The sequence below is a fragment of the Scyliorhinus canicula genome, chromosome 19 (genome assembly GCF_902713615.1).
Source record: "Scyliorhinus canicula chromosome 19, sScyCan1.1, whole genome shotgun sequence".
Taxonomy (NCBI): domain Eukaryota; kingdom Metazoa; phylum Chordata; class Chondrichthyes; order Carcharhiniformes; family Scyliorhinidae; genus Scyliorhinus; species Scyliorhinus canicula.
Window position 1 is genome coordinate 48,064,184 of NC_052164.1, and position 21,445 is coordinate 48,085,628.

A 21,445-nucleotide genomic window follows, 5' to 3' on the forward strand; every position below is an offset into this window, starting at 1 on the left:
CACGCCAGATTTTTTAAATTAAATTCAAATTCCGTCATCTGCCGTGGTGAGATTCGAATCCAGGTCCCCAGAGCATTTCCCTGGGTCTGTGGATTACTCGTTAAGTGTAATATATATAAATGACTTGGAAGAAAGCGTAGCTGGTCTGATCACCAAGTTTATGGATGATACTAAGATTGCAGGAGTTGCGGATAGTGATGAAGATTAGCAGAGAATACAGAAGGATATAGATGGGCAGCAAAATTGGGCGGCGAAATGGCAGATGGAATTTAACCTGGACAAATGCGAGATGATGCATTTTGGTAGATCCAATTCAGGTGGGAGCTGTAAAATAAATGGCTGATCCATCAGGTGCATAGACACGCAGAAAGATCTGGGCGTGCAGGTCCACAGTTCCTTAAAAGTGGCAGCACAGGTAGAAGTGGCAGTAAAGAAAGCATATGGCATGGCACATTTCCTGTGGCCAGAGAGGAATTGAAAATCATTTCCAACGCTCCAACTATTTCTTCCCTTGCCTCATTCGACAGCCTGGTATTCACTTCATCTGGCCCTGGAGATTTGCCTAATTTTAAGCCTGCCAGACCACTCGGAACCTCCTCTCTGTTTATGTTAATCTCTTTAATTTTATTACAGTCCTTCTCCCTGATTTATACCCGGACAAATACCAACACTGTCCCTCTCACGAGTGAACACCAACACAAAATATTACAAAATATTAATTTAGAACCATACCTACGCCCAAGGCTCCACACACAAATTACTTCTGTGGGTCTTAATGGGCCCTAATCGTTCCCTTGTTATAATTTTATCCTTAATGTACTTGTAAAACAACTTAGGATTTTCCTTTATTTCATCCGCCAGTATCCTTTCATGTCCCCTATTTGCTCTCCTAATTTCCTTTTTAAGTTCCCTCTTGCCCATTCTATGCACCTCTAGGGCTTCTGCTGTTTTGAGCCCTCAATATCTGCCATAAGCCTCCCTTTTTCTCCTGATTCATATTCTATATATCTGTCGATATCCAGGGTTCATTGGATTTGTTGGTCCTACCCTTTTTCTTGATTGGAATATATTGGCCCTGTACTCTCCTATTTCATTCTTGAGTGCATCCCAATGTTCGTCACAGATTTACGTCAAAGTGTCTGCTCCCAGTCCACTTTGGCCAAATCATATCTGATCTTATTCAAGTTGGCCTTCCCCCATTTAGAACTTTGATCTCGGTGCCCATCTTTGTCCTTTCAATAACAATCTTGAATCTAACAGAGTTATGATCACTATCTGCAAAATGCACCCACACTGATACTTCAAACCCTTACATAGATACATAGAACAGTACAGCACAGAACAGGCCCTTCGGCCCTCGATGTTGTGCCGAGCAATGATCACCCTACTTAAACCCACGTAACCCGTATACCCGTAACCCAACAATCCCCCCATTAACCTTACACTACGGGCAATTTAGCATGGCCAATCCACCTAACCCGCACATCTTTGGACTGTGGGAGGAAACCGGAGCACCCGGAGGAAACCCACGCACACACGGGGAGGACGTGCAGACTCCACACAGACAGTGACCCAGCCGGGAATCGAACCTGGGACCCTGGAGCTGTGAAGCATTGATGCTAACCACCATGCTACCATGCTGCCCCTTGCCCCGCTTCGCTACCGAACTGCCCCCTCTCTTGTAGGTCCTTCTACATACTTGCTTAAAAAGTTCTCCTCGATGCATTTTAATAATTCTACTCCCTCTAAATCTTTCATAGTATGGCTATCCCAGTTAATATGGCGAAGTTTAAATCCCCCACTATCACTACTCTGTTACTTTTACACTTCTCTGAAATTTGCCGACATATCTACTCTTCTATTTCATTCAGACTGTTAGGGGGCCTATGGAACACTTTTTTGTTTTTAATTTCTCTTTCTGTCTACATCATTGGTAACAATGTGTATCACAATATCCGTCTGTTTGTCCTTGCCCTTCAGTATGCCCTGCAACCCTTAATGAATGAATGAATCTGCAAAGAAGATCATTGACCGCGCACTAGCCTAGAGTGCCAGAACAGGTCTAGAGGATTGGACAAAATTTAAGAATCCGCAAAAAATTACGCAAAAGCTAATAAAGAGGCTAAGAATGAGAGACAGCTAGCTAGGAATATAAAAACAGATAAAGGTTTCTATAAGTATTTGAAGGGAAGGCAGTAATTGAAGCTTAGTGTTGACCTTCTGGACAGTTGGTCTAGGGAATTGATAACTGAAAACAAAAAATGGCAATGGCGTGAACAGGTATTTTTTTGTCTGTCTTCACAGACGAGGGTTTAGAAAATTTCACAAAGATTCTTGATCCTTGCTGGGTGGATCAGCAGAGAAAGAGAGGAAAATTATTACACCTAAAAAAAAGTCCCCAGGACTGATGACTTGCATCCTAGGGTCTTAAACGTGACAGCAGGATAGCAGATACGATGTTTATAATCAACAGCTCAATTTGAAGATACTTTACTGTCCTCTCCCTTCCAGAAAATGAGATATCTCCCAATTATGAAAGTAATCTTGCTCTTTATCAGTTTGATTTTTGTAATTTGTCAGGTATGGATTTATTTTCCATATCAGGTGACCACAGAAGCCCTGCTTATCAGATCTTAGCCCAAGGACCAATAAACCCATCAGAATCTATACATTGACGTCATTCTGATCTAATGTCAAAGACTCTGTTTAAGGGGACAGGTTTTACAAGTGCTGACCTAGGCAAACTGAGATGCTAGCAATCAGAAATGACAAGTCCTAGCCCCCAGAAACGCTCAACCCTGAATACTTAGATTGACAACGGCAGATATATTGTCTACTGGTCCAGTGATTCATTTCAAATTTTTCTTTGTGTCTTTAAGTGCTGCTGGTTAAGGCACTCACCCACAAGCTGTCAGAGAGTTGTGACATTCCTTCCACCTATCACCCTTTGGAGATATCCTGTGATACCCCAGTTTGTACAATATTACTGGGAGACTTCCCACAGTTGACCCTGTAGGTTTTAAATTTAGTACAAGCTGAAGTTGGAACTTTTCAAAGTTCCACAAATTTTCAAAGTTTCTCTCAGGAAGATTACTAGCCTTAAGTTGAACAGAAAATTGATTAATTATATCGATTCCATCTAGGTCTTCCAGGTAATGTATAAAGTGTGGATAGTGAAGTTCTTAAGTTCTTTCTGCCAGGCAATGCTCATGTATCACGAATGTCAGAAAGTCAATGCTATCTGTCACCTACTACATTTGTTTTCTTGGAAGGAACTGTGATTGATGCCTTCTTCAATTTAGAAAATAGATTGTTTCCTTTGGGAACAAAGTTTTAAAGAAATTTATTACCAAGCCATGGTTTGCAATTTTGATAGTGGAGTATCTAGAACACAGAACAGTACAGCACAGTACAGGCCCTTCAGACCACATTTATCCTAACCTAAGATCAACCTAACCTACACCCCTTCAATTTACTGCTGCCCATGTGCCTGTCTAAGAGTCGCTTAAATGTCCTTAATGACTCTGACTCCACCACCTCTGCTGGCAGTGCATTCCACACACCCACCACTCTTTGCGTAAAGAACCTACCTCTGACATCTCCCCTACACCTTCCTCCAATCACCTTAAAATTATGTCCCCTCATGACAGCCATTTCCACCCTGGGGAAAAGTCTCTGGCTATCCACTCTATCCATGCCTCTCATCACCTTGTACACCTCTATCAAATTACCTCTCTGCCTTCTTCGCTCCAGTGAGAAAACCCCTAGCTCCCTCAACCTTTCTTCAAAGTGCCAGGCAGCATCCTGGTAAATCTCCTCTGCACCCTCTCCAAAGTACCCACATCCTTCCTATAATGAGGCGACCAGAACTGGAAACAATATTCCAAGTGTGGTCCAACAAGAGTTTTACAAAGCTGCAGCAAAACCTTGCGGCTCTTCAACTCAATCCGCCTGTTGATGAAAGCCATCACACCATACGCCTTCTTAACAACCCTATCATCCTGGGTGGCAACTTTGAGGGATCTATGTACATGAACCCCAAGATCCCTCTGTTCCTCCACACTTCCAAGAATCCTGCCTTTAACCCTGTATTCAGCATTCAAATTCGACCTTCCAAAATGAATCACTTCACATTTATCAAGGTTGAACTCCATCTGCCACTTCTCAGCCCAGCTCTGCATCCTCTCAATGTTCTGTTGTAACCTGCACCAACCCTCAACACTATCTACGACTCCCCCAACCTTCGTGTCATTGGCAAACTTACTAACCCACCCTTCCACTTCCTCATCCAAGTCATTTACAAAAACCACAAACAGCAGGTCCCAGAACAGATCCTTGCGGGATACCACTGGTCACCGACCTCCAGGCGGAATACTTTCTATCCACTATCACTCGCTGTCTATCGGCCAGCCAATTCTGTATCCAGACAGCCAAATTTCCCTGTATCCCATGCCCCCTAACTTTCTGAATGAGCCTACGATGGGGAACCTTGTCAAATGCCTCACTGAAATCTATATACACCACATCCACTGCCCGACCTTCATCAGTGTGTCTCGTCACATCCTCAAATAATTCAATGAGGCATGACCTGTCCCTCAAAGCTATGCTGACTATCTTTAATCAAACTATGTTTTTCTAAATAATCATAAATCCTATCTCTCAGAATCCTTTCCACTATTTTGCTCACCACAGACGTAAGACTGATAGGTCTGTAATTTGCAGGGATTTCCCTGTTCCCTTTCCTGAACAGGGGAACAACATTCGCCTCCCTCCAAACATCAGGGGCGGGATTCTCCGCGGACCGATGTGACGCCCATTTCCGGCGGGAAAAAGCGGTGTGCATGACTCCGGCGTCCGGGCCTTCTTTTAATCTGGTAATCTCCGTTCCCGGAAGGGCCAGCAGCGGACTGACGCGATAGGCGTCAGTTTCTCCAGCTGCGGAAGTGGCGAGTCCCGGCGTTTGTGTGGTGGGGAGAGAGAGAGACCCAGTGGGATGGGGGGAGAAGAGCGACCCGGCATTGGGGGGCGGGAGAGAAGAGCGACCCGGCATTGGGGGGGGAGAGAAGAGCGACCCGGCATTGGGGGGGGGGGAGAGAAGAGCGACCCGGCATTGGGGGGGGGGGAGAAGAGCGACCCGGCATTGGGGGGGGGGGGGGGGGAGAAGAGCGACCCGGCATTGGGGGGGGGGGGGGGGTTGGGGGCAGCGGCGTGCAGAGAGGGGGGGCGACGGATGCCCGGGGCCAACGCACCGTCGCCCCCCCCTCCCCTCTGTACGCCGCTACCCCCTACCTCAACCACCCCCCCCTCACCACCCCTACCTCCCTCCAACGCCCCTGCCCCCCTCCCCACCACCCCTACCCCCCTCCAACACCGCCCCCCCTACCCCCCTCCAACGCCGCCCCCCCATCTCTCGCAACGCCGCAACCCCCCCCCCCAACGCCGGGTCTCCCCCCCCCCTCAACGCCGGTACCCACACCCCGTCCCCCTCCCTCTGAAGGCCGGTACCCACACCCCCCCCTCCCTCTGAAGGCCGGTACCCACACCCCCCCCCTCCTTCCTCCTCCCCCCTTCCTCCTCCCCCCCTTCCTTCCTCATTAGTGGGGGGGGGGTGCGGCGTTGGAGGGGGGTAGGGGTGGTGAAGGGGGGGTTTGGGGTAGGGGCAGCGGCGTGCAGAGAGGGGTGGCGACGGATGCCCGGGGCCAACGCACCGTCGCCCCCCCCCTCTGCACGCCGCTGCCCCTACCCCAACCCCCTCCCCTTCACCACCCCTACCCCCTTCACCACCCCTACCCCACTCCAACGCCGCACCCCCCCCCCCACTAACGGAGGAAGGAGGGGGGGGCGAGGAGGAAGGAGGGGGGGGAGGAAGGAAGGGGGGGAGGAGGAGAGAGGGGGGGTGTGTGAGTACCGGCGTTGAGGGGGGGGGACCCGGCGATGAGGGGGGGTTGCGGCGTTGAGGGTGGGGGGTTGCGGCGTTGCGAGATATGGGGGGGCGGCGTTGGAGGGGGGATGGGGGGACGGCGTTGGAGGGGGGTAGGGGTGGTGGGGAGGGGGGATGGGGGGGCGGCGATGGAGGGGGGTAGGGGTGGTGGGGAGGGGGGTAGGGGGGGTGGTTGGGGTAGGGGGCAGCGGCGTACAGAGGGGGGGGCGACGGTGCGTTGGCCCCGGGCATCCGTCGCCCCCCCTCTCTGCACGCCGCTGCCCCCAACCCCCCCCACCGATGCCGCAACCCACCCCCCCGATGCCGCAACCCACCCCCCCGATGCCGCAACCCACCCCCCCCGATGCCGCAACCCACCCCCCCCCCCGATGCCGCAACCCACCCCCCCCGATGCCGCAACCCACCCCCCCCGATGCCGCAACCCAACCCCCCCCGATGCCGCAACCCACCCCCCACCGATGCCGCAACCCACCCCCCCCGATGCCGCAACCCACCCCCCCCCCGATGCCGCAACCCACCCCCCCCCGATGCCGCAACCCCCCCCCGATGCCGCAACCCCCCCCCCCCGATGCCGCAAACCACCCCCCCCCCCCCCCCCCCCCCCCCCACCGACACTGAACGGCGTCAACCATCATCAATGGTTGACGACGTTTTAAAGCAACTGTGATTTTCGCCGACGTGACCCGTGGCCACGTCGGCGGGACTTCGGCCCAAACGGGCCGGAGATTTGTGGAAACTAAAAATATAATGACATCCCGCCGGCGCCAGCTGTTTTCAGAGGCTGCCGGCGGGATTTGCACAGCGCTGGTTTTTGGCCGGTCAGAGATTTAAAAACCCTGTGGGAGCGGGAATAACGCCGCTGCCGGCCGATTCTCCGACCCTGCGTGGGGTCGGAGAATCCCGCCCCGGGTACTACTCCAATAGAGAGTGAGGACGCAAAGATCATCGCTAACGGCACAGCAATCTCCTTCCTCACTTCCTGTAGTAACCTTGCATATATCCCGTCAGGCCCATAGGGAATTATCTATCCTGATGCTTTTCAAAATTTCCAGCACATCCTCCTTCGTAATATCAACCTGTTTGAGTCTATTAATCTCGTTCATGCTGTTCTCATGGGCAACAAGGTCCCTCTCTCTAGTGAATACTGAAGCAAAGTATTCATTTAGGGCCTCCCCCATCTCCTCAGACCCTAAGCACAAGTTCCCTCCATTATCCCTGATCAGCCCTACTCTCACTCTGATCATGCTCTTATTTCTCATATAAGTGTAGAACGCCTTGGGGTTTTCCCTAATCCTTCACGCCAGAGCTTTTTCATGCCCCCTTCTTGCTCTCCTCAGTCCATTTTTGAGTTCCTTCCTGGCTACTTTGTAACCCTCCGGAGCCAAGTCAAATCCTTGCTTCCTCAACCTTAAGTAACCTTCCTTCTTCCTCTTGACTAGAAGCTCCACTTCTCATGTCACCCAAGGCTCCTTCACCTTATCACTCCTTCCTCGTCTCAGTGGAACAAAACTATTCAGCACTCGCAGCAAGTGCTTCTTAAACAACCCCCCACATTACAGTTGTGCATTTCCCCAAGAACAATTGTTCCCACTTTATGCTCCTCAGCTCCTGTCTAATAGCAGAATAATTTCCCCTCCCCCAATTAAATACCTTCCCATACTGTCTATTCCTATCCCTCTCCATGACTTGGGGCAGCAGGGTAGCATAAATGCTTCACAGCTCCAGGGTCCCAGGTTCGATTCCCGGCTGAGTCACTGTCTGTGTGGAGTCTGCACGTCCTCCCCCTGTGTGCGTGGGTTTCCTCCGGGTGCTCCGGTTTCCTCCCACAGTCCAAAGATGTGCGGGTTAGGTGGATTGGCCATGCTAAATTGCCCGTAGTGTCCTAATAAAAAGTAAGGTTAAGGGGGGGGGGGGGGGTTGTTGGGTTACGGGTATAGTGTGGATACGTGGGTTTGAGTGGGGTGATCATGGCTCGGCACAACATTGAGGGCCGAAGGGCCTGTTCTGTGCTGTACTGTTCTATGTTCTATGACTATGGTAAAGGTCAAGGAGTTGCGGTCACAGTCACCGAAATGCTCTCCCACCGAGATATCTGACACCTGGCCTGGTTCGTTTCCGAGCATCAAGTCCAATATGGTGTTGCTCGGTTTACTTGCTATAAATATGGCGGTTAATAAGGCCGCCTTTCTTGATCCTAATTATGAGTATACTTTCAGAGTCGCCAGGTATCTCTCGATACCTCCACAAGGTTCAACCCGAATACCGATCAAAGAGCCAATACACCAGTTAGTTAGTTCAAAGTCAATACTACTTTATTTACACACAGTAAGATCTACTCATGCACAATAATACTGCAAGCTAAACTATCTCTATCACTAACACCTATACTTAACTTCGGCTGCCCACTTAGGTCAGAGGAACAATGGCCGTTGTTCAGATCTGAGGCTGTTGGGTTCGAAGAGGTAACAGCAGTACAGCTAAGGTCGTCCATCTGGTAGCGAGCGTTGACCTTGAACTTACTTGCTTCTGGTGGTGCTGGTGGAAGGGTGTCTCCACTTGAGAGCCGAATCCAAGATGCTGAATCTTTGGCCGGTGTTCCTGCTTATACTTGGAGGGGCTTTGCGCACTTTTAGGCGGGCCTTAAACTTCGTCCCAAATAATTGGGCAACTTCTTGATCATTGTCATCGATCTAAACCAATAACGGGGTGGGTGCTTTGATGGCTGGGCATGTCCTAGGTGACCGTTGGCCTTGCTTTGTTTGTGTCTTCTGATTGGGGCAGTGTCGGCTATCTGAGCACTCGTTCTTTGTTTCCCGGAGATGGGCCATCAATATGTAAATCGACCCAGTTTAGATTCTGTCTGCAAACTGCCTTCCAAATATACATTCAGGCTCTGTGCCACCTTGTTGCTTAGTATTGTCCATATTTCCCTATAGGCTCTGCGAGTGTCCATTTTGTATACTGAAAGTGGCCATCCCAGATGGCTACAATGGCCTCCCCCCTAGTCGGCCTATCTACATATTGAGTCAGGAATACTTCCTGTACACACCTGACAAAATCTGCTCCATCCAAACCATTTGCACTAAGGAGGTTCTAGTCAATACAGTAGTCCCCCGTTATAACGCGGGTGTTGGGGTCCAAGACAGCCACCCGCGTTACATCCGAGCCGCGGATATCCACGATGTGAAATGTCCAATCAGCCGGCAGTGTCAATTTCAGCGGCCGGCTCACTTTGATCCGGAGAGGGAAGCTGACAGCACCCGGCTGTACAGATTAACATGGTGTTGGTGTGAACAGCATTTGTTATAGTTTCCAGGTGACAAGAAAAATGCTTTTGCTTCTGCTTTTTGGTTAAACTCCCTCCACTTGCAAATTGCTCCCGTTTTCCAAATTGACGGTGGGAGCCAAGAATTAAAGGTAAGTTGGGAAAAGGTTTTACAAAGTCTACTTTAACGTCCAAAAGAAATTTAAAATACAGTATAGACATAGTTTAAAAGTGCAGTAAAATTAGATGAATAAAAATAGGAACTGCAGGGAAAGAGATTATAAAATATACAAAGTGTTTAAATATTTTATCACCTTATGTTGTACAATACAGACAGCAAGAGTGCTCGCGCCTGTTTGGCCAAGGCAACTTGGGCTTCACGCCCACGCTCCCGGGGTGCAAGGGCTCCACCTTGGCTCAGTTACACCACCCTCCCACCCCAGGCTACATCCACACATATCGGCAGCCTATTCCCCTGCGTTGCTGATGGTGCTAAGGATTCTGGTCTTGAGGAGCTAGATCGCTGCGCAGGACGATCCAGGGGCTGCGTTTCCCATTCCCTCCTCCTCCCTTGCACTGCCCCACCGCCCGTCCCGGGTCAAGCTGGTGAATTGTTCCGGCAGAGGTGGCGAACTTCAGCGGCCGAGTAAGTTGGGGTCCATAAGTCCCCCCGCCGTATATCGCGAACCGCGGTATTGCGGAGCGCGGTATAACGGGGGACTACTGTATTAGGGAAGTTGAAATCACCCATGACAACAACTCTGTTACTTCCGCACTTTTCCAAGATCTGCCGCCCAATCTGTTCCTCTATCTCTCTGCTGCTATTGGGGGGTCTAGAGAAAACTCCCAATAAAGTGACTGCTCCTTTCTTGTTTCTGACTTCCACCCATACTGACTCAGTAGACAAACCCTCCGCAACTACCTCCTCTTGTGCAGCTTTGGTGCACTCCCTAATTAATAGTGCCACTCCCCCTCCTCTTTTACCTCCCTCCCTATTCTTCTGAAAACATCTAAACCCGGAACATCTCACAACCATTCCTGCCCCTGTGATGGCCACAACATCGTAGTTCTAAGTACTGATCCATGCTCCAAGTTAATCTCCCTTATTCCTGACACTCCTTGCATTGAAACAGACACACTTTACCCCATTCCACTGAGTGCAACTTTGCCCTATCAACTGTCTATCCTTCCTCACAGATTTGCAGCATGCTATTTCTGCCTGTTCAACAGCTACCCTATCCTCTTATCCATAGCTCTGGTTCCCACCCCCCTGCCAAACTAGTTTAAACCCTCCCGAAGAGCTCTCGCAAACCTCCCACCCTGGATATTGGTGCCCCTCCAGTTTAGGTGCAATCCATCCTTCATGCACAGGTCCCACCTTCCCCAGAAGATATTCCAATAATCCACAAATCTGAAGCCTTCCCTCCTGCACCAGCTCTGTAGCCACGCGTTCAGCTGCACTCGCTCTCTGTTCCTTGTCTCACTTGCACGCGGCACCGGTGGCAATCCTGAGATCACTACTCTGCTTGTCCTGCTCTTTAGCTTCCAACCTAACTCCCCAAAATCACTTTTTAGATCCTCATCCCTTTTCTTAGCTATGTTGTTGGTGCCTTTGAGCACCACGACTTCTGGTTGCGCCCCCTCCCCCTTAAGAATCCTGTAGACTCAATCCGAGACATCCCTGGCCCTGGCATCCGGGAGGCAACATACCTTCCGGGAGTCTCGCTCGCGACCACAGAATATCCTATCCATTCCCCTAACCATTGAGTCTCCTATCACTATTGCTTTTCTATTCTCCCCCCTTCCCTTCTGAGCCACAGAGCATGAGGATTTTGACCTGACCGCTCAGGATAATGATAATTTCACCACTGCTGTCCTTTCAGAAACTCAACCACTTTTAAGCTGCTTTGGCAGGAAGTGGGTAGGGAAGTGGGGTTGAGGCAGAAAATCAGCCACTGTTATATCAAATGACAGAACAAGTTTAATATGATCTGCTCCTGTTTCTTATGTTATTTTCTGTCTGTGTGTTGAGGTTGAATGAACATTCGGTTATTTAATGTGGGTATTAAATATTTTTTCTATTTCTTCTGTGGAGGCTCTGCATCCACATTCAAAACTCCTTGCTCGCTCAATTCTTCACTTCCTGCCTTGTCATAGATTGAAATTCTTTCACCTTTTATACTTGTCATGCAGGGGATTTATGGAAAAAAGATTTATATTGATACTAAAATGTCCCGTGGTCGTGAAAAGTTCTAAGTACTTCACAGCCAATAAAGTATTTTTGAAGCATAGTCAAGGTTGCAGTGTAAGAAATGTGGCAACCAATTAATGCACAGCAAGATTCCACAATCATAGAATCTGGGGCTGGTTTAGCTCAGTGGGCTTGACAGCTGGTTTGTGATGGAGAACAAAGCCAGCAGCGTGGATTCAGTTCCCGTACCAGCTGAGAATTCTGAATCCTCCCTCTGTGTACCTGAACAGGCGCCGGAATGTGGCGACTAGGGGCTTTTCACAGTAACTTCATTGAGTGTTAATGTAAGCCTACTTGTGACAATAAAGATTATTTATTTTATTTATCATAGCATTTACAGTGCAGAAGGAGGCCATTTGGCCCATCGAGTCTGCACTGGCCCTTGGAAAGAGCACCCTACTCCACCCTATCCCCATAACCCCGCCTAACTTTTTTTTGGATACTAAGGGCAATTTAGCATGACCAATCCACCTAACCTGTACATCTTCGGACTGGGAGAAAACCAGAGCACTCAGGAAACCCACGCAGACACAGGGAGAACGCGCAGACTCTGCACAAACAGTGCCAAAGCCGGGAATCGAACCTAGGACCCTCGAGCTAACCACTGCTACCGTGCCACCCATAGAACAAGATGATAATGATCAAATAACCAGTTTGTGATTGAGGGATAAATATTGGCCAGGATGCCAAGGACAATTACCCTGCTCTTGTTCGAAATAGTGCCATAGATCTTTTACATCGACTTGAGAGGGCAGATCAGGTCTCAGTTTAATGTATCATCTGAAAGACAGTAGGGGGCAGACCAGGTCTTGGTTTAATGTATTAGCTGAAAGACTGCACTTTCAAAAGTACAGCACTCCCTCAGTACTGTATTAGATGATCCACCGGGAGTCTCCCAAATTCCCACTGGCTGCCCTGCAACCATTTAACATTGCTTCGAGGTGGGACTACCACACCTCTGGAAAAAGTCCACCTTGGAGAGCAGGTTGGTACTCCCAACAGCACCACATAGAGTGGCCAATTAAGGGCCTCAATAGGCCTAGCGGTGGGCAGGCCACCTGAATGGTTCTCCCTTCCATTTCAGGGACACAGCAGCAGTGAAACATATAATCCAGCTCCAAGTCTTGGAGTGGGACTTCCATGTCCTTGCCATGTCTTGAGTACGCAATTGTAGAGTGATGTTCTATCAATAAGGCCACCATTAACCGGAAGTTAATTTGGAAGGACAGCTATTGAATTGGCGTTGTAATGTATTATGTAATCATCAGAAATGAAAGAGTGTAACTGCAGGAACCAGTCAGTGTTAATTAGTCTGTGAAAGTAGTTTGCAGAAATACCTTGAACTATTCTGATATGTGTGTCCTGAGTAATTGCAGTTTCTGAGGCTCACTTGCCCCTGAGTCAAAATGTTTGTGGGTTTAAGTGGGGCCTCACGGTAGCATGGTGGTTAGCATAAATGCTTCACAGCTCCAGGGTCCCAGGTTCGATTCCCGGCTGGGTCACTGTCTGTGCGGAGTCTGCACGTCCTCCCCGTGTGCGCGTGGGTTTCCTCCGGGTGCTCCGGTTTCCTCCCACAGTCCAAAGATGTGCGGGTTAGGTGGATTGGCCATGCTAAATTGCCCGTAGTGTAAGGTTAATGGGGGGATTGTTGGGTTACGGGTATACCGGTTACGTGGGTTAAGTAGGGTGATCATTGCTCGGCACAACATCGAGGGCCGAAGGGCCTGTTCTGTGCTGTACTGTTCTATGTTCTATGTTCTAAGTCTCATTTCATAGTCGAGGAGGTGCTGCACTGTTTGAGGTTCTGCCTATTCAGATGAGATGATGAATCGAGGCTCTTTCTGCCTCTAAGAATGTGAAGTTCCCATGACACTATTTAAAAAGGCACAGGGGGGGTTGTGTCCGAGCTCAATCCCTCAATCAGCATACTAAATATAAATTATCAGATTATTTAGCTTGCTGCAGTTTGTGGGGCCTTGTATGCTAATTGACTGCCTAATTTCCCTGAAATATATTGTAATTCTACTTTAGAAGTACTTAATGGGCTGTGAAGCACTTTTGGGTGCTGCGAGGATGTGGAAGGCGCCAAATGAATACAATGTTTTTCTTTCACGTGGGTACACAGATTTAGCAGTGAGGCTATGAGAAGACAGTGCAGAGTAGCATATGGTTAGCCCCAGAAACACAAGGATATGGGGAATTTCTCAAAGGTATGACAGATGATGGGAGTTGCTCTGGAAAGTGATTAGATAGATGATTTGTTGGATGTGCTTTTGTCCTTTGTGGAGGAATTATTGAAGATGACTTTTAATTTTTGGACAATACCTCTAAGGTAAGAGCATTTTTATGCCATACACTTTTTTCTTTCATACAGGCAGTTTCCAGCCGCTCTGGAAGATTTGCATGAAGCCGTGAAACTTTGTCCAAATAACCGTGAGATACAACGTTTATTGATACGAGTCGAAGAGGAGTTCAGACAGATGCAGTATGGTCAGCAGATGCAGTATGCACAACAACAACAACAACAACAGCAGGCTCAGCGAGAAGATCTAGACTCTATGCATGAATTATATGACGAGGAATATTTGGAACAGGAGTTGGACAACGTCTCTGTTGGCTTACAGACAGAAACGAGACCAAGCCAAGGGATGCCTGTTATCCAGAGTCCACCTTCTTCCCCTGCACACCGTGAGCCCAGCTACAGATCCAGCTCGCCTCTCAACTCCCACCAAGTCTTTGACTACAGACCAAACCCTTCAGTGTCCTCTCCAACTCGGCAGGGGTACCAGTCCACATCCCCATCGCTTTCTCCTACTCATCAGAATTCTCATTATCGGCCTAGTCCTCCACCTACCTCCCCTGCTCATCAAGGGTCTTCATACCGCTTTAGCCCACCCCCAGTGGGTGGACAAGGCAAAGAATATCAGTCCAGTCCCCCGCCTTCACCATTGCGTAGAGCCCCACAATACAGAGCTAGTCCTCCTGCAGATAGCATGAGTGTATATAGGCCTCAGTCTGGCTCGCCAGTTCGGTATCAACAAGAACCCACCATAGGTCAGCTTCCTGGAAGGCCAAAGTCTCCTTTGTCCAAAATGGCCCAAAGACCCTATCAGTTATCACAACCTCCATCAGGTTTACCCCAACAAGGGCTTAGATTACAGCCAGCAAAGGCCCAAATTGTACGCACTAATCAACCCAGCTCTGCAGTTCATTCTAGCGCTGTTATACTTGGTGGAGCCTATAACCAGGGGCCACACTCCATGAGCACTAAACATCAGTCTTCAGTTGATATGGCTCCTACACAAAGCCGCCTGGTTTACCAGTCTGTAATGGGTGGAGTGGTGGCAGACAGCAGACCTGTGCAGCATGTGCAAGCCAGTCTCAGTGCTGGTGCAATAAGCAATGTTTGCCAGCTTCCAGGAACAGTCATGACAAAAGAGGATCACGGCCAAAGACCCTCTTCTGCCTTCCGAGGAGGGATGAGGTATGGCCAAACTCCTCAGATTGGCCGCAGTCAGTCTGCTTCCTATTATCCTGTTTCCCACTCCAAGCATGAATTAGAAAGGTCTTCTGTGCCGTCCAGCCAGATTGCATCTCCAGATGTATCTCATATGATCAGGAGAGCACTCACTGTGAATCCTCCGGAAATCAAACCTCACCCACCAACGCCTCGACCATTGCTCCATTCTCAAAGCACTGGTCTTCGTTTCTCCCCCTCTAACAACAGCCTTTCTTCTAGTTCCAATGTTGTGTCTTCATTCCGCCCTTCTGCCTCCATCCAACAAATGGAGATTCCACTAAAACCCGCTTATGAAAATCGATCTTGTGAAGAACAGTCCCCCATCTCTCCAACACAAGGTTACCCTGGAGACTCTGGTCGTTCTAGAACCACACCTTTCATGGGTATAATAGATAAAACAGCAAGGACGCAGCAATACACACACATGCACCAGCAGAGCCGGACATGGGCTGTGTCCTCTGTTGACACTGTCATCACCAGCCCCACCTCCTCCGGAGGGATGTCCCCCCAGTCTGGCTCCTATAGTCCACCCCCAGTCAGTAATATTGCTTTCTTCAATAAGACTAACAATGCCCAAAATGGTCACCTAATAGAGGATGACATGTGCGTCTCCCATGGGAAGCTGACCAATGGATCCCGGGCAGAGATTTTGGAGAGGGTTAGTCAGGTTCCCTCATACCCAGACGTGAAGGTGGCTAGAACATTGCCTGTTGCCCAGGCATACCAGGACAGCATATATCGGCAGCTTTCCAGAGACTCGCGACAAGGGCCAACGTCACCTTTAAAACCAAAGAGACCATTCGTAGAGTCAAATGTATAAAGGGAATTCTCTAGATCCTAAATCCCATGTTGTGAGCAGGTTTACAATCAAACTCCTTGCCCATGTAGCCACACAGTGCACTGTACAATGAAGCTGCTTCCACTTACATATGAAATAAGCCAGAAAATAAAATTGTGGGTTCAGTTCCATTCCGTTGCTTAATTATGATTAGTTTCTAACTTTTCTAACTGGTGTAAAAAAAAATTTAAATGTCGGGGGGAAAAAGTTGATATGAATATCAACGTACAAATGCTTAAGTGACGAATGTTTAGACTAATGCATTATCAGGTCAGTTCACGTTTTTACTTTACATAAGGTAGATTAACATATACTTATGGGTAATTTTATTCAGGCTTTTTAAAGAAGTCTGACGCATAAGTTACAATAAGGTGCAGACATTGACATTTATTTTCAAAGACACTGCTGTGATTTGTACAGCTTGTAATCAGTTTACTTTGATTTATACGTAATGGGTGCATTACATAGAACTGTCGGTACGTTTCCAGAACCTCAGATACCAATCTTCATTTAACCTTGAAATCAGTTCTCTGCACTAGCATGGGATCAGGACTAATTTACCTTCAGAGATAAACAGTGAGTGGTTGCTTAAGCTGCAAGGTCATTCTGTTTAATACTGTAAATGTTGTATGAAGTTTTGCTCTCTACGGACCTGTAGTTAATAATATTTAAGAGTATTTTAAGTTAAGTCAACTTGTATCAGGTAATTTTTTTAAAACTTATTTTAAACCAGGTGCAACTATTGTTGAATTGATGAATAGAAGGGGACATTCCCAAAACAAGGAATATGGGAGCTGTTTTCCTGCTGGCATTCTCTCACTCCTTTGCCCTGCCTTTGACAGAAGAGCCACAGAAGCCCCAGGAAAAGCGGGCGGACACCGTTTTTCTGGGGGCCTCAGGGCTGTTCTCCTGGATGAGTGGGAGAATGCACCCAGGATGCTCTCCATGTTTTTACTGGCTAGTTTCTCCATCTCTTGCATTGACTGCAGTGTTCTCTCCCATCTCTCTTGAAAAGAAAGCCAGTCATTCTTATGAAAATTTGTTTGTTGTTTTAGCGTCAGCACTGGAACACTTTCGCATTTCACACCCCATTTCTGTCCTACAGCAATTGCAAACATAATTACCTTAAAATTTCTAATACAAAATAATTGTAAAAAAAAAAGTTGCAAACAAAATTTGTGAAATGTTTGGTCCACCTTGGCACTTCGTATTCGTAATATCCTCAAATTTAAAAAGTATATGCTGATAATTTTGAAATGTGCATCATGAAAGGAACGAGAAGACAAGCACCTGTTAATAGGACTGTCATCTTTGTAACCTGCGTTATTTTGAAGTGTTATTGATTACATTTAGCGGTAATCCTCAATCAGATTAGGTTGCACTGACCAAAAAGCTGCAAATTCACACTAAACCTTTTTTTCCTGCCCTGCCTTTGTTTCAGCAATGTCACTTTCCATGTAAAAGTTTTAGGATCCCAACCTTGAGATTCCACTTGCACTACCTTTCTAGGACAGAATGAACTCACCAAGCAGAACTAGTCTTGTTTTGGCCCATTGCTCTTTCAATCTAAAAAGACCCATGAAGATTTAATAGTGTATTCATCTCTTAAATATGGATTTATACAACATATTGTACATACATTTGAATTAAGATAGGTTATTTGTCCCAAGTAACATCCCGGAATTAGTTTTCAACTTTATTCTGCATAATTATCTCTTTCCCCCTACCTTTTGTTTTTGTATCTCTAAGCAGAGTGTGGACTCCAGATATCCTGATTTGAAAGCTGAACCACAGTTGCTGTGGAATGAATTGGTATGATCATGCCTTGGCTGACGAGCTTTCCCAGGTCTTGCCTGTTGGGAAGCATTTTTCTTCTGCTTCCCACTACCCCTCCACCTATTCAACACCAGGAATTCACTTCTATCAATATTGTTCCAAGATGCATCACCTCCTTTTTGTAAACAGCATTTTAACCCATTTTTATCTTTCATTCACTTCCCTCCGTTTCTCAGTTGATTTTTCTGGACATCATCTGTGAGTTTGCTTTTCACCCTTCTCATCTATCTGTTTCACTTCCATATTTGGAAATGTCCCCCTAATGCACTTCAGAAAAACAAAGTTATATGAAGTCATGTTGGCATTGAAATACACACAGGCAAAAAAAACATTTAATCACAATGTGCAGTTCCTTGATTACACCAACACATTACTTCACGGAATTCTTATACAGAAATTTTTTCATCTGTATTTCCTGTATATGAGTGCACTTTATCGTTAACCTTTATATACTGGAATGATAATCGTGACTAGTGTTCTCATTAGGAGATATACAGTTGTGACCCTTGGTGTATGTCACAGAGAAAACAAAATTCTAACTTTGTAGCACAAAGGTTTTGCTGTAAATACATGTCACAATGTTGGGCACTAATTCAGTATCCCTCAAACGCTCTTCCTTGGAAACTCCCAACAGCGCACAACTTAACTCTCACTTTCACCATGTATATATTGTACATAAAATAGAAATGGTACATGTTACCTGAAATACTTACAAAAATCAGTCAACTACCATGTGCCTCTGATAGTTTTGTAGAACAGTATTCAATAGTGGAAACCCCCACATTATATTGATGAGAGAAGGTGTGTAAAGTATGCTGATTACACACTTTGGTGTTTATGAATCTAGATTAGAACAGCACAATTAAACGTTGAGGATGAGAATTTGGATTTCCTGTCTGAAAATTCTATCACTCTGGACAAAAGAAACTTAATTTGCAAGATTGAGTGAGGAGAGATGAGAGGATTAGACTCCTAAAACTGCCAGGGAGATGGATGGTGCAGATTGTTTTCTTAACTCTGACCTGACAAAACTCATGATTAGCAGCAAAGTTTGGTTTGTATTCTGAATAAATCCTGATCACGCTAATTTGGCTTAATCTGGATTTCAAAACCTCTTTAGGGCCCATTATCAAGAAAAGATTGCTCAGCAAACTAACCAAAAACTTAATTTGGAGTTAAGTTGTGTTGGTTGAATGTTTCCTCTAGACTGCAGCTTTTTAAAATCACAGGACCTTGCTAACCCGCCGGTTTCACTGCAATTCCCTATTCTTGTTGCTCACATCTCTAGCTATCTCTGAACAGACCAGTTAATATGTAGCATAATTCTAGTTATTAAAGTGCAGATTTACATATGTCTGGCGGGGTCTTGCAGTTTGTGCTGAATTGTTACTTTTGTTCGCCCAGCTGTTTCAGTAATAGTTCAATTATGTAACTTGTGGTCAGTATGAACACTTACACTCCTAATGCAAGCAGAACCATGGGGAATTGCACTTCAACAGGGTAACTGAAGGAACATTTTAGAAGTAAAATGTGATTGAATTTAACTTTCTGGCCTACTTACAGAACACTGAATTGTTATATAATGCTATAATTTACTCTTAATTTATGATGCTTAGCATTGAAGTTACTGACAGCTCCTGTTATAAACAAAAACACTCGCCCTCAGCAACAGTATTTTCACAATATACCATACATCCTTCCAATTTCTCCAGTGATGTTTTGAAATGCCCTCTTTAACTGAAACAAATTATGGGGCATTAATGCTTTAACTTCTTGGTTTCTAAGATGCAAGTACATTCAAATTAAATTCAATAAACGTACTACGCAATTATTGGCTTTTAAAGAGAAAAACAATGCAAGTGCAGAAACCCTTTAGCACAATGATAAGGGAAGAGGAGGTGTAAAATCAAGCCTTTATAGACCAACGTAGGTGTCTTAAAATGTCAATGAATCACCATGGAGAAACTGGTTAAACCTTGTAATATGCAGTGTTGAGAGCTACTTAAAACATTCAGGAATTTACTATTTAAAAAGTGCCATGATTTGAAAATGTAATTTAGTAAGTACATATCTATAGATACCTTACTGATCATCTGTTGCTTCTCTCTCTTTCTCTCTCATGGTTCCAAAGTTTAGTATTAAATATTTGAGCTGGCTTATTTTCCACATTCATTATAGAGTTGAGGAAGTGAAATTAAAATATTGGGGCAAGGTGCAATACATAGTTCATGGATATCGATTGTCAGACCTTCACCAGAATTAACACATTCAAAATAGCCCTGTGAGATTTCAGGACGGTGTTTGTTGAACTGTACATGTAAACCTTCATTCTGATTTTAAATATGGCTATATATATTTACAGTTAAGATTAGCAAACTTAATTGTAACACTCTGGGTAGCTAGCACACTTCAGACCTAAAACAGCCCATTTGGATTTCTCCAAAACAGAATACAATATCTAGCAGGAATTAATCTTCTTTCATAATGAGGAGTGCAATGTTATTTTATTGTTGAGTAAATAGATACAGAATCAGCTGCGGCAGGGATGCATGTAGGTACTTTTTTCTCCCCTTGAAAATGATAGAACAGAATACTAAACATTTGAATGTAATTGCAGAAAATTATATTGTACCATGTGTCATTTCTGTGTGGATCCATGGATTCCTTTATTTTTTTTCCTGTACTGTTAATAATGCACCAAGAAGGCATCTGTACACAGTGAGACACCAGCTGCGGAACTGTATAAAAAATCTTTGGTTTTCTCGTGTGTCTCTGTCTCTCTACCCATCTCTCTCTCTCTCACTCTCTCTCTCCCCCTCTTTTGATGTAAAGAAATTTTCTCTGTATATTATAAACTGCATGTTTTGTTCCAGTTACTGATTAATAATTACAAAAAAGTTGTGATATTGTATCCAGGTCGCCCTGGGCTGCGGCCCTTTTCATATTTTGGATGGAGATTTCTCTTTGCTGTATTGCTTGCTGAGCAGAGTAATATTGTCTGTACATGTGGGCTGTGAGTTAGTGCAAAAACAAAACAAAAAAATTAAACGAATGCTTCTGTTTTTATTTTTCATTTACAGATTGTGATCTGTACAATTTACTGTATGAAAATACTGTACCTATTTATAAATGGTTAACACATCAAATTAAATGAAACACAACTGCCTAACTTTCATTCATGGTTATTTTTGAAATGTATATAAAGTATCCAGAATCTCATCAGACATGAAAGAAATGGTGAGGCACAGAACAAATTCTACACGATCAACGAGATGAACGTAAATGTAAGTATTAGCAACTACCATGCCTTCATTCTTACTAGACCTGGTTAATTTTCCACAGGGAAAACTAATTTCTAGGAGTCTTTGTACGCTGTGGTGCTCTTTGTGTTGGATCAGATCTGAGGATGGTTGGCGAAGTGTTCGCAAAGACCACAACTAGCTTTCATATTAAACAAAGCTAAAAAGTTATTTACACTAAATATAAACAATTGTTATGGGCCAGGGTTTAGAAACTCCAAAGTGTATTATGAAGTTAACCTGACTTTTATGTTGAATTTGTCTGGGATGAGCACAAAAGCCCTCGCTTAAGGTGTGATTCAGCAGACACCCTAGACACTTTAATCAAAACAAGGTTTTTATACATATATATATATATATAAACAGACAGCAATATTTTTTATCAATTACAAACATAAAGACAAACCCACAGCTACAGTAATTATGTATAACACTTAATGAATTCCCCCTTAACTGTTCCATTTCAGTAACAAAATCCAATAAACCAAAACCCCT

General features: G+C 45.8%; 1 protein-coding gene across 15 annotated transcripts in view; it reads left to right on the top strand.

The window, feature by feature from the left end:
• Positions 1 to 20,826, top strand: part of tanc2a (tetratricopeptide repeat, ankyrin repeat and coiled-coil containing 2a) — a 1,067,833-nt gene extending 1,047,007 nt beyond the window's left edge. For 11 of the 15 annotated variants that reach the window (XM_038778853.1, XM_038778860.1, XM_038778857.1 and 8 more), the window contains one exon: positions 13,832 to 20,826. In XM_038778853.1, the coding sequence (XP_038634781.1) occupies positions 13,832 to 15,797 (1,966 nt within the window). In that variant the 3' untranslated portion in view covers positions 15,798 to 20,826. The remainder of the gene's footprint in view (positions 1 to 13,831) is intronic. The other 4 variants (XM_038778854.1, XM_038778855.1, XM_038778856.1 and 1 more) reach the window with 1 other exon arrangement.
• The last annotated feature ends 619 nt before the right edge of the window (positions 20,827 to 21,445 follow it).